Here is a 12901-nt window from a genome sequence, read left to right as displayed (position 1 = left end):
AGATGGTTGCATTCAGTTAAGTTGGACTAGACTGTAATACAAACTGTTCAGTTTGTCAACAATAAAACTGAAATGAGAGAAAGACTGAGTGCGAGACTTTGATATTAGATAAAATGAATATTGATAAAGTTTACCTTTATGTACAGAATCTGAATATCACAAAATATTTTTAAAAATTGCAATAATATCGTATCGTGAGTTAAGTATTGTGATAATATCGTATCGTGGGATGTATGGTGATTCCCACCTCTAGTGTGGAACTGGTTTAGCTTTCATCCGTCAGATACACAACAAAGCACAGTTTTTGGTAGAACATGCAAGCGTGCCGTCGTTATTGCCGTACTATAAGGTGCTCTTAAACACCTTTAATTTTCTCAAAAATCAACAGTGCGCCTTATGTATGAATTCTGGTTGTGCTTACTGACCTCTAACCGATTTTATGTGGTACATGCAGAAATCTGTCAAAAATGTTTTAGTACGCCTTTGGTAAGCGACGAAGGCGCACCAGCTGATGGATTGTTGGAGCATTACGGCTATTGTAGGCAGGAGCCTCGCGGAGTGATACGTACTGTGCTTCAACATAATATTACAGTAGTGTGTGTGTATAAGGACCACAAATGGCTCCTGTTAAGAGACTGCTTATGAAGTGGATTTCAAACTTGGGACTAGAGTAGAACTAGTAGGGACTAGTAGAACATGGGACTAGAGCAGCTGTGAGAGAATTCAACATTAATGAATCAATGGTACAGACGTGGAGGAAGCGAGAAGAATGAGTCAAGTTTGACTGTTTGGTTTTCTTATAATCCCGTTCACCTTATGGTCTGAAAAATACCTATTTGACTTGTTTATTTGGCACACTGCAGTTCCATGTTGCGAAGCGCCAGTTTTTAACTTGTGTGGATATTATACATGGTTATGCTCAGCATATGTCAGCCCATTTCCATTGGAAATGCCTTTTGGTTAAACTGTCTGCGAGGAATTTGAATTTGCACTGTTACATTGTTATACAGCTTTAATTCACATAAAAAAACAGCTGCTTGTTTAAGTGAAAATATATTAATGGGGTTTTTTGCACTAATAAAGTTGTGGAGTTGTGAAGTATTTTGTCTTGCATCAGTTATATTGTTATCACAATTTTCATTATCATCAATTTTCAAATATATAAATATACATAAATAAATTTTCAAATATATATCGTGATAAATATTTTTGGTCATATCGCCCTGCTCTACGTGCACGTCTCTGATCATTTTCCTGAGTTGTTCACTTTAACTTTGGGCTGTTTGTGGATAAGCCGTGCACTGTAGCCCACAAAGGACGAGCCCTTAATACTTTGATAGCGCCTAAGTTTTCTATTGCATTTATGGTTTGTGGAAAAATGAACTCCAGCTGTGAAAGCGCTGAGGACGTTCTGACATCTTTAATTCAACCTGCACTTAAATCTTGGACTGAATCGCTCCACTCAGGACTGTGCGTGCTGAGCCATTATCAGAGCCATGGCTGAATGAACATACGCACAGCCTTAGACGTGACTGCAGACACGCTGAAAGGAGATGGAAAAACGATAGGCTTCATGTTTGTGTCTCTGCTTACCAAGAGGCTGCACAGACTGCAAACACTCAGCTTGTCTCAAACCTGGTGTCCACAAACAGCCTCAGGTACTTTATAATGTTTTAATCTGATTTTTTGTCCATGTGGTGATGTCAGATGTATAGTTGATGACTTTTCAGCATTTTTACTGATAAAGTTTCTTATGTCTGGTCGCCCCCTGCCTCAGACCTCAGTGTTCCTCCTGTGTGCTCAGCTGTCTCAGTTTGAGTGAACTGTCTGTGGTAGTTCATCACCGAAGATCATCACACTGCACATCAGATCGGCTTCCTCCAAATCTGCTTAAAAATACTTTTAATACTGTTGGGCTTTTATCCACAGATTAATCAACACTTGCCTTGCTACAGGCTGTGTCCCATCATGTTTTAAACAAGCTATAGTTCAGCCTCGTCTTAAAAATCACAATCTGGACCCAACTGTTCTGTCCAATTACAGACCAATCTCAAAGCTTCCCTTTCTTTCAAAAGTTCTGGAGAAACTGGTCTATTTACAGTTTACAGTTGCAGGCTTACCTCGGTCTTAATGAGATCGATGAAAAGTTTCAATCTTGTTTTAAATCAGTACACAACACAGAGACGGCACTTTGAAGGGTTGTTAATGATATTCTCTTAACTCTGCATTCTTGTTGTTGGACCGTGTGGTCCAGGTCAGAACTAACCTTAACTACTCCTGGACTAAAGTGTGGTGGTGACAGAGGCTTCTCTGTGGCAGGAACCAGACTCTGCAATAGTCTTCGTCTTAATATTAGACCTGCACAAACACTAACATTTTAAATCATCACTAAAGACACATTTTTATGGTCTGGCTTTTAACACACGTTGACCTAAACATTTTGGTTTTAACAGCCTTAGTTGTTGTTTTTATTTACTTGTTTTATTTTTTTTCCTCTCGTCGATGTTTTACCTGCATCACTGTTGTGCATCTTATTTTAGTGGTATTTTACATTGCACTTTGTGCAGCATGGACTGTTGGTAATGTGTTAAATAAATAAACTTCAGCTTCACACAGGTGTTTTTCTTACATTTACACTACCAGTCGAACGTTTGGACACAGCTTCTCATTGAATGGTTTTTCTGCATTTTTACTACTTTACACATTGTAGATACAAACGTCAAATATATGCATCGAGCTTTATAGAATTATGTAGCAAAGAAAGATTGATAAAAACACTAAATGTGTTTTATATTTTAAATTCTGAAAGTAGCCATCCTTTGCTTTGCTGATTGCAAACCCTCGGCCTTCTCTCAGTGAGCTACATGATGTCGTCACCTGACATGGTTTCACCTCACAGGTGTGCCTGTCAGGGTTCACAGTTGTCAAACACAGCCCTATTTGACAACTGTTAGAATTCATATTATGGCAAGAACCATAATAACTGAACCAGCATGGCTACCACAGCATCCTGCAGACACATGCCAGGACAGCACAATGAGCCCAAACACACCTCCAGGCTGTGTGAGGGCTGTTTGACCAAGAAGGAGAGTGATGTGAGGCCTCCACAGTCACCTGACCTAAACCCAGTGGAGATGGATTGGGATGGAGCGCAGAGTAAAGGCAAAAGGCCAACAAGTGCTCAGCATCTCTGGGAACTTCTTCAGGACTGTTGGAAAACCATTTCAGGAGACGACCCCATGAAGCTCATGGAGAGAATGAGAAGAGTGAGCAAAGCAGGAATCAAAGTAAAGGCTGGATGTTACCAAGAATCTAAAACACGGTTCTGAGTTATTTCACCCTTTTTTGTATAAAGAAGAACCATTCAATGAGAAGGTGTGTCCAAACGTTCGACTGGTAGTAGGGCTGCTCGATTATGGCAAAAATGATAATCACGATTATTTTCACTGAAATTGAGATCTCGATTATTTGACGATATTTATTTAACCCTTTAAGACCTACTATAGAACCAAGTCCGCCAGAGCTTATATTATTTTTTTACATGTTGTAGTGCCATTTGTGGGAGCATTTCAAGTTGCTATACCACTGTTATAGCCCATATTTTAATAATATGTATGCATTAAGTCCATAGTAACTACATTAATGGCAAAAAAGTGCAATAAACTACAAAAAAATTGAAAATCGTTTTTGTTTTTTTTACATATATTTCTACTTGGAGAAATTTAAGAGGCTTATCCCTCAAAACTTTAAATACAAAAAAGTTGCAAAAAATAGTTTACAACAACAGGAAATTTATTTTGAGTGTCTTCATAGTTTTATTTTGGAGATACAGCAATTTTTATACACTGCAGGAAAAACAAAAAACAATCCTATGATGCAAATTTGCAAAGAAAACAGCAGGTGCATCAAAATAAACTATTTCCAGCAGTGCAATTCGAGTTCTAAGCATCCCAGAAACTATTTAGAAAAGTCAAACATGACCAGTATAGGCTTTTAAGGCCTACAAGTAAAAAAAAACTAAATTTTCCACGAAAATGACGTCACTTCCGGTTTCGGGCAGGAAATGGCGGACATGCGATAGTTCGCGCTGACGTCTGTTTCACTGTGGGAAGTGTTACGAACAGCTGATCGGATCGGCAAAGCGTGTTTCTGGAATATTATGTTTTTGTTCCTGCAAGCGCTTTTTATGCAAATTATTGTGCTAGCTTACGCGGTTCAGGTTCTACAGGGATTTAAAAATAGTTACACAACACGGAGCGTGCTGCTCTGACCGGCTTTAAAGGGTTAACAATAACAATGTATTGAATAATGACTTTAAAAAATAATATAAAATAGTGTGCAACACCACTGAAGTTTTTTTTTTACCTCTCTTTTCAACCAACGGCAGTCACTCTCTCCTCTCCAAATAACTCCTGCTTAGCTTTCCGAGCTTCCCTCGGGTCCTCTTAATCAGCGGTCTCCAACCTTTTTTGCGCCACGGACCGGTTTATGCCCGACAATATTTTCACAGACCAGCCTTTAAGGTGTCGCAGATAAATGAGGGAGGGGCTAATAATCGGCTCAGTCATTTTTAATGATCGTTGAAAGCGCCTATAATTCTCAAAAAAAAAAAAAAAATGATCGTTGAAAGCCCAGATCGTAATCGTGATTAAAATTCGATTAATTGAGCAGCCCTAACTGGTAGTGCACAAAAAGTTTTTGAATGCTGTTTGCACTTCTGTTATAAAATGTCAGTTTTAATTTTACCATGTTTAACTAACTTTATTTGGACTTTTTTAACACATGCAGGACCTTGGAGTAGGGGTATGTCACCAGGGTGCAGAGGAGGCTACCCCCCCCTGTCCCCTTCTGGCTGCCTCTGCCTCAATTTTATCCCACAACTTAGACATTCACATTACTCACACTCTCATTACACATACATATAGGATCTTGGGGGTGGGCACGATACACGGAATCCAAAGTACCATCAGGGTGTACACCCCACCCCTGGCGTCGTTGCCCACCTCTCAAGGTTAAATACACGTAGACATTGAGGGCTAGCAGGAGGGACCATGCGCTTACCTGCTGCTCTCTGGCAGGTAGCTCCATGCCCTCCTGGGTTTTAAATGCACCTTAGAACACACATGCATCAACACTACAATGAGCGGGTGGAGGGAGGTTTGGAGTCTTCTCTCACCCCCATTCTCTGCGACCTGCTGGAGCGGGGGGGCTAGGAGGAGGAGTTGGCCGTCCGACTGCGGTCTGGAGTGTGGGGCCTTCCTGCTGCTGCGGAGTCGGGGCGGTCTGCCTCCCCCCACCGCAGGGAAAAAGGTAATACCACCTGGGTCTGGGTGCAGTTCCCCCTCCAGGGGCAAGGGTACCTAGACCCGGTTTGTAGAGTACGCTTGGGGAGTGTGATCGTGTGTACAGCGTCTCTTTATGTCTGTCTCCACGTTGGTTGAGTGTGGAGTAAGTGCATATGAGAGCATGAGGGTGGGAATGGATGTTTGTGTCTGTGTGTGCCTGTATGTCTGTGTCTATATGTCAGGTTGGGTGTCAGGCGCCACCTCTCTGGGGACATCTCAGGCCCTCCAAGGTTTGGAGGCCTATCTCCCCCTACCACCACTTCCCCTGCCAGTGGCGGACTCCCTCAGACATCGGTGCGTTGGTGGTTCTTTGTGTCCGGGGATGGGCGTCCAGGTACACACCGGCTCACTCCTTGGCGGCCGCTTATCGGGGCCTGGAGCCTGGGGCTCGCTCGGGCCACTTCGGAGGTGGGGTGCCCCCGGCCTCTCGGCCTGGGGCTCGGTCACTCAGGCACGGCTGGCTGCCGGCGGAGCTCACGGGCGCGTCACTGCAACTCCCCCTGGCTTCTGCTCCGCGGCTGCTGAGTGAGCCCTCATCTGGGACTCTCCTCAGCTCTTTCTGGGACAGTGGCGCGGCTGCCCCTCTGTTGGTCTTCCTTGGTCTCTTGTGTTCTGGGGGCCTCTGGATGTCTGGAGTTTTGATCTCCTCCATACCTGCTTCATGCCCTGGAGGACGGGGCTGTGGCCCCCCCACACCCTCTAGCAGATCATTACATGAAGGAACCTTTTAAAAAAAAACAAGCGCGTCCATGCTCACAGGTGTACACATGGGTGATCACACCCACAAACTACACCCTTTTTGGCTCCTACCTCAAAGCACACTGTGTTCTGTTGATCTTATGTGCTGCACAATAATGTTGAATATTTAGTATTTACTGTCATATTCCCATAGATCATTGTGATGTTGTTTATTCTATTACTCTTGTTCTCTTCTGCTTGTTTTCTTTTTTCTTTCTCAGCAGGTGATCCAGGTGATTGATAGATGCATTTTTTATTTCTTTTTTTCTTTTTCTGCTCATTCTGTTGGTTTTTGTTTTTTGCCCTTCTCCCCCGTCCCTCTTCTCAGCTGTTTCTCTTTCCCTCTTTCTTTCTCCCCTTCTTTCCCCCAGTCAAGTCTGTCCCGTATTCAGTAAGTGAAAATAAAATAAACAATAAAAGGTGAATCAAATGGACCATTACGGCAAGGCTGGGATGGTCAATTTGGTAAAGTAAATCCGTTGGGCATCTTTCTTTGCCTTTAGACAACAATTCTGATGCAAAAGAGCCAAACGGGACAGGCAAAAAACAAAAAAACAAAAACAAAAAAAAAAACACTGTTGTAAATATATTAAATCTTATAGTATAAGATGGCACCTTTAAGTGTGTCGTGTCTTGTTGTGTATTGTAGACTGGACTCTTTATCAGGCTCCTGTATCTATCCATGAGAGCCTCTGTCAGAATACCAGAACATATTTCCTGATAACAGAACCTGTGTCAGAACACTAAAGCATCAGCGGCATCAACACCTCTGTCAGAGTACGAGAACGTCTGTCAGAACATCTTAGCCTTTGCTAGAAGACCAGAACGTCTGTCAGAACATCTGTCCGGACATCTGTCAGAACATCGTAGCCTCCGCTAGAACAACAGAACGTCTGTCAGAACATCTGTCAGAACATCGTAGCCTTTGCTAGAACACCAGAACGTCTGTCAGAACACCAGAACCTACGTCAGATCTTCAGAGCCTCTCTTACAAGGTCAAAATCTTTCAGAACATGAGAATTAGGGCTGGGTATCGTCACTGATTTCTAGAATCGATTCAATTCCGATTCACAAGGTCCCAAATCGATTCGATCCACGATTCGATTTAATTCGATTCGATTCGATTTAAATCTGGGAAATTTTGACAGTCAGAAGTATAATTCAGATCAGAACATTTACATATTTTTGTATCTATAAAAAGGAAGCTGACACTCGCAAGACTTTATCCAAGGTGTGAGCATCACAGCAGATGCCTTTGTGTCAAAGTAGCTGAAGATAAAACACAGAAAAACATGAAGGTGATTTTCCTGGCCTGGGATTTTATAAAAATATTCTGCAGTACATCAAAAACGAAAGAAAACCATTAATTAATGAACATTACCTCTGACGTTACAGCGGTTTTATTAGACACACGGCTAAGCATTTTGCATTTTGAATAATATTAAAAAGTTTAAATTTGTTCAGTATTGAACAGCAGAAATGAGGTTTTCTTTTCGGAAGAATGTAAAAGGGAAAAAAACAGCGGCCGACAGCGCTGTAAACAACAGTAGACTTGTGCGTAACAAGCAAGCGAATAATGAAGAAAGCGAAACTGTTCGAGAGAGGGGGGGGGGGGGGGGAGGGAGAGAGGGGGAGGGAGAGAGGGAGAGAGAGAGAGCTGCGCATCGCAATGGAAGCAAAACAGTAAAAGAGTGAACGATGTTTATGTGAAGCGTTTGGATCTTCTTTTGCTGCTGGTTCGGTCAATATTGTTTGGAGAGAGATCAAACTAACAGCTTTAGAATCAGCGCATAAAGGGCGTGAACACAAAGCGCGGACCCGGATCAGCGAGCTGTCGGCTTTCAGCCCCGACTGTGAGAAAGGCGACATCTAACTGATTCTGATCCGCGGGTCGCGCTGTGTGTTTAAGTCTATGTGCAGAATCCCTGTACCTGCTCTCATTTACTGTTTGGTGGTTCTTGAAATTTTGTGAGATGTCACCAGAGATTCTGGCATTTCGGACAAAATAAATTTATATTAAAAAATCGATTCAGGATTTTAATGAATCGATTTTACGTTATCCAAGCCAGAATCGATTTTAATCGATGAATCGATTATAAAAACCCACCCCTAATGAGAATGTCTTTCATGACAACAGAACTCTTGTTAATGCACCAGAACGTCTGTCAGAACATCTGTCAGAACATCTGTCCGGACATCTGTCAGAACATCTTAGCCTTTGCTAGAACACTAGAACGTCTGTCAGAACAACTGTCAGAACATCTTAGCCTCCGCTAGAACAGCAGAACGTCTGTCAGAACATCTGTCAGAACATCTGTCCGTACATCTGTCAGAACATCGTAGCCTCCGCTAGAACACCAGAACGTCTGTCAGAACATCTATCAGAACATCTGTCCGGACATCTGTCAGAACATCTTAGCCTTTGCTAGAACACCAGAACGTCTGTCAGAACATCTGTCCGTACATCTGTCAGAACATTGTAGCCTCCGCTAGAACACCAGTACGCCTGTAAGAACATCTGTCAGAACATCTGTCAGAACATTTTAGCCTTTACTAGAACACCAGAACGTCTGTCAGAACATCTGTCAGAACATTTGTCCATACTTCTGTCAGAACATCTTAGCCTTTGCTAAAACACCAGAACGTCTGTCAGAACATCTGTCCGTACATCTGTCAGAACATCTTAGCCTTTGCTAGAACACCAGAACGTCTGTCAGAACATCTGTCAGAACATCTTAGCCTCTGCTAGAACACCAGAACGTCTGTCAGAACGTCTGTCAGAACATCTGTCCGTACATCTGTCAGAACATCGTAGCCTCCGCTAGAACACCAGAACGTCTGTCAGAACATCTTTCAGAATATCTGTCCAGAAATCTGTCAGAACATCTTAGCCTTTGCTAGAACACCAGAACGTCTGTCAGAACATCTTAGCCTTTGCTAGAACACCAGAACATCTGTCAGAACATCTGTCCGGACATCTGTGAGAACATCGTAGCCTCCGCTAGAACACCAGAACGTCTGTCAGAACATCTGTCCGGACATCTGTCAGAACATCTTAGCCTTTGCTAGAACACCAGAACGTCTGTCAGAACATCTGTCAGAACATCTGTCCGGAAATCTGTCAGAACATCTTAGCCTTTGCTAGAACACCAGAACGTCTGTCAGAACATCTTAGCCTTTGCTAGAAGACCAGAACATCTGTCAGAACATCTGTCCGGACATCTGTCAGAACATCTTAGCCTTTGCTAGAAGACCAGAACGTCTGTCAGAACATCTCTCCGGACATCTGTCAGAACATCGTAGCCTCTGCTAGAACAACAGAACGTCTGTCAGAACATCTGTCACAACATCTGTCCGTACATCTCTCAGAACATCGTAGCCTCCACTAGAACAACAGAACGTCTGTCAGAACATCTGTCAGAACATCTGTCAGAACATCTTAGCCTTTGCTAGAAGACCAGAACGTCTGTCAGAACATTTGTCCGTACATCTGTCAGAACATCGTAGCCTCCGCTAGAACACCAGAACGTCTGTCAGAACATCTGTCCGGACATCTGTCAGAACATCGTAGCCTTTGCTAGAACACCAGAACGTCTGTCAGAACATCTGTCAGAATATCTGTCCAGACATCTGTCAGAACATCTTAGCCTTTGCTAGAACACCAGAACGTCTGTCAGAACATCTGTCAGAACATTTGTCCGTACATCTGTCAGAACATCTTAGCCTTTGCTAGAACACCAGAACCAGTTTTGTGGATATTATACATGGTTATGCTGAGGATATGTCGGCCAGTTTCCACTGGAAACGCCTTTTGGTGAAACTGTCAGCGAGGAATTTGCACTGTTACATTTTTATATAACTTTAATGCACATAAACAGCTGCTTGTTTAAGTGAAAATACATTGATTTTTTTTTTTTTGCACTAATAAAGTTGAGGAGTTGTAAAGTATTTTGTCTAGTGTCAATTATATCGTCAGTTATATCGTTATCGCAAATTTTCAAATGTATATGGTGATAAATATTTTTGGTCATATCGCCCTGCTCTAGTAAATGCACTGATTCTTATATAGCGCTTTTCTACTCTTCCGGAGTACTCAAAGCGCTCTATACAATCTATACAACAGACCTCATTCACCCACTCATACAAGCACTTCCTTCTGTACTCTAAGCATTCACACACATTCACACTCCGATGCATCGGAGAGCAACTTGGGGTTAGTTTTAGGTTCTTGCCCAAGGATACTTGGCATGCAGACCTGGGAAGCCAAGGATCGAACCACCAACCTTCCAGTCAGTAGCTGATCTGCTCTACCACCTGAGCCACAGCCACCCCAGAGAGCTACCCCAATATTTCTAACAGACATGATGTGTCAGGCAGATCACATCACCATGAGGACCTTGCAGTCTGGGCCAAGCTGTGTGTGCCCTTTTTTGGGGAGTATTTTGGATTTATGGATTGTTTTGGCCATATCATACCGTTCACAGTAGAACACCAGAACGTCTGTCAGAACATCTGTCAGAACATCTGTCCGGACATCTGTCAGAACATCTTAGCCTTTGCTAGAAGACCAGAACGTCTGTCAGAACATCTGTCAGAACATCTGTCCGGACATCTGTCAGAACATCGTAGCCTCCGCTAGAACACCAGAACGTCTTTTCATGAAAGCAGAACCTCTGTCAGAACGCCAAAACATGGCTAACAACACCAGAACATCTGTCACAGCAGGAGAACAGAAGTCCGCTCTAACCCATTAAAGTTTGTCCCTGCTGGTCTGCACCGGGCCTTCCTCACTGAGCCTCCGCAGGTCTTTGGCACACATGAGAGCTGAAGGAAACAAGCACGGAGTGAAGGAAAGAGGACTAAAGAGCTGCCTTCCTCTCCTCACTCCTCCCCCAGAGCTGTCGGTCCAATGTCACTGAGAGAGGAAGCAGGAAAGGAGACACGGGTCCTCCTCTCCCCCCACCCCCGCACACTGGCCGCTCGTTAGCAGGGGGGGAGGGAGGAGCAGCGTGGCCGCGGACGGGAGCCCGCACGGGGGTTGAAGTGAAAGCGCGCTCCCCGCCCCCTCCTCTGCAGCTCATACTCACAATCTGGGCTTGAAGGAGGTCCGCGGGGCGGCTTCCGCTGCGCTTCCGGAGACACATCCGCGTGCGTCTGTCTGCCTTCACCGCCGCGCACCGGGAGCTTTTTATCATTTACTCCAATCAGAGCTCACCGCCGCCGGAGCAGAACAAGACGGAGAAGAGGAAGGAGTCCTCCTCCTACTTGGGTTTTTCCCACAGAGAGAGAGAGAGAGAGAGAGAGAGACACGCAGAACAGGAGAGAGATCACCGCCCTGACGGACACGGGCGCCACGGCGCATGCGCATATACATAACGTCCATGCAGGCAGGAGAGCTGGAGTTGAAAAAAAACTTTATCAACTGTTTACTCACGTTATTGAAGCACGCGGTTAGTTATTACACACCAGACAGCAAACCACACCTACCTGTCCAGTAATACACACACACTCCTGCAGCTGTATCAGCACGACGTTTGAGTAAAACAGGAAATATTTGTATCTGATCCGGTGTTTAAACTCTGGCCAGCGCTGATCCTTGGCATTAATATCAGAGAGCAGTTTATTTCAATCAGATAACGGAGATAACTAATAGCCTCGGTGATGTCACTGCCTACACACCTGTTTTTGTTGTTATTGTTGTTTTACCTTGTCTTTAAATCATTGTTCAGTTTCGATGCTGATATTGTTACAAATGTCCCTACAGCTTAAAGTGGGAGGGGGGTCAGAAAGTCATGTTTAGTCCTGAGTTTTCTGTTTCAATGGAGATGCTGCGGGCTTGAATAACTTTTCCGTCAAAGAACCAGCTGGACAGCTTCCTGTGGCTTCTGCAAACAGACACACACGGTGAACAGCAGGGGGCGCCATCCACCAAGGAGAGGGCAAAGAGCGAGCTGGAAGATGGGAAGTTTTTATGAATTGATTTCCTTCCTGGTTTCCATTCACTGATCATTGCCTTTAACTGCTGCACAGATGAGGTGGAGTTACTGACTCACCTGTGTAACACTGAATGAGTGCACACACCACACATTTGTAAACCACAGCTGCAGGAAACAGGAAACCCTTTCCTGCCTCTGGCTGTGTTTTGGCAGCAGCCTTCACTGACTGATATTAGGGTGACCTTTGAACCCAGCCTGCATTGTGTTTCTGATATCAAATTTGTTTCCACCACCTGCAGCTGCTCTGCTGCTCACTGACTCAGCAGGCGGTCTTTCTCAGGTGTTCTCAGCCTGTTTGACACACACCGACTCACAGGTGAGCTGCCACCAGCACACTGTGCAGTTTACCCTGTCACCACATGAGGGCACTGACAATGCACACTGAGTTTCTGACACGCTCGCAGTGTTTAATGCAGGTTTGTTTCTGCAGCAAACATCAGCTCAAACAGCTGATCCTGGGTCAGTTTATGAATGTAACTCACCTGAGAGCATCAGCTCAGAACAGGGCTGATTATTGCTCAGGTGCAAATGTCTCCTGTCATCATCACAGAACTTGACATATCTGACAGCCAATAAAAACTAAACATGTTAGCTCCGCCTACACTGGTTCTCCCCTGACTTTGCACTAAGTGAAGGCATGTCCATGTTTCAGCTCTGTTTCGCTTCCAGTGTGTGTGGTTTTCAGAGCTCGAGGCATGCATTGTTTGTATGGTTTGTTTTACCATAAACCAGAGTTTCCTGCACAGCCAGACACATGTTTATTCATATGCAAATATCTGTTTTTGGAAATTATGGGGACAAATTAAAGGTTTGGAAAAGCAG

At 44.0% G+C, this 12901-nt stretch overlaps 1 protein-coding gene across 6 annotated transcripts in view; it reads right to left on the bottom strand.

Moving 5' to 3' along the window:
* rgs19 (regulator of G protein signaling 19) overlaps nucleotides 1-12092 on the bottom strand; it is a 46027-nt gene extending 33935 nt beyond the window's left edge. For 2 of the 6 annotated variants that reach the window (XM_080898080.1, XM_080898081.1), the window contains exon 1: nucleotides 11171-12092. Coding sequence is in view for 2 of the 6 variants with exons in the window: in XM_080898079.1 (XP_080754205.1) it covers nucleotides 11171-11278 (108 nt within the window). In the remaining 4 variants the exon portion in view is untranslated. The remainder of the gene's footprint in view (nucleotides 1-11170) is intronic. The other 4 variants (XM_080898083.1, XM_080898084.1, XM_080898079.1 and 1 more) reach the window with 3 other exon arrangements.
* Between the last annotated feature and the right edge of the window lie 809 nt (nucleotides 12093-12901).

Source organism: Rhamphochromis sp. 'chilingali', assembly GCF_963969265.1.
Source record: "Rhamphochromis sp. 'chilingali' genome assembly, chromosome: 12".
Taxonomy (NCBI): Eukaryota; Metazoa; Chordata; class Actinopteri; order Cichliformes; family Cichlidae; genus Rhamphochromis; species Rhamphochromis sp. 'chilingali'.
The sequence above is the reverse complement of the archived record's forward strand: the minus strand, read 5'-3'. Positions and strand labels throughout refer to the sequence as shown.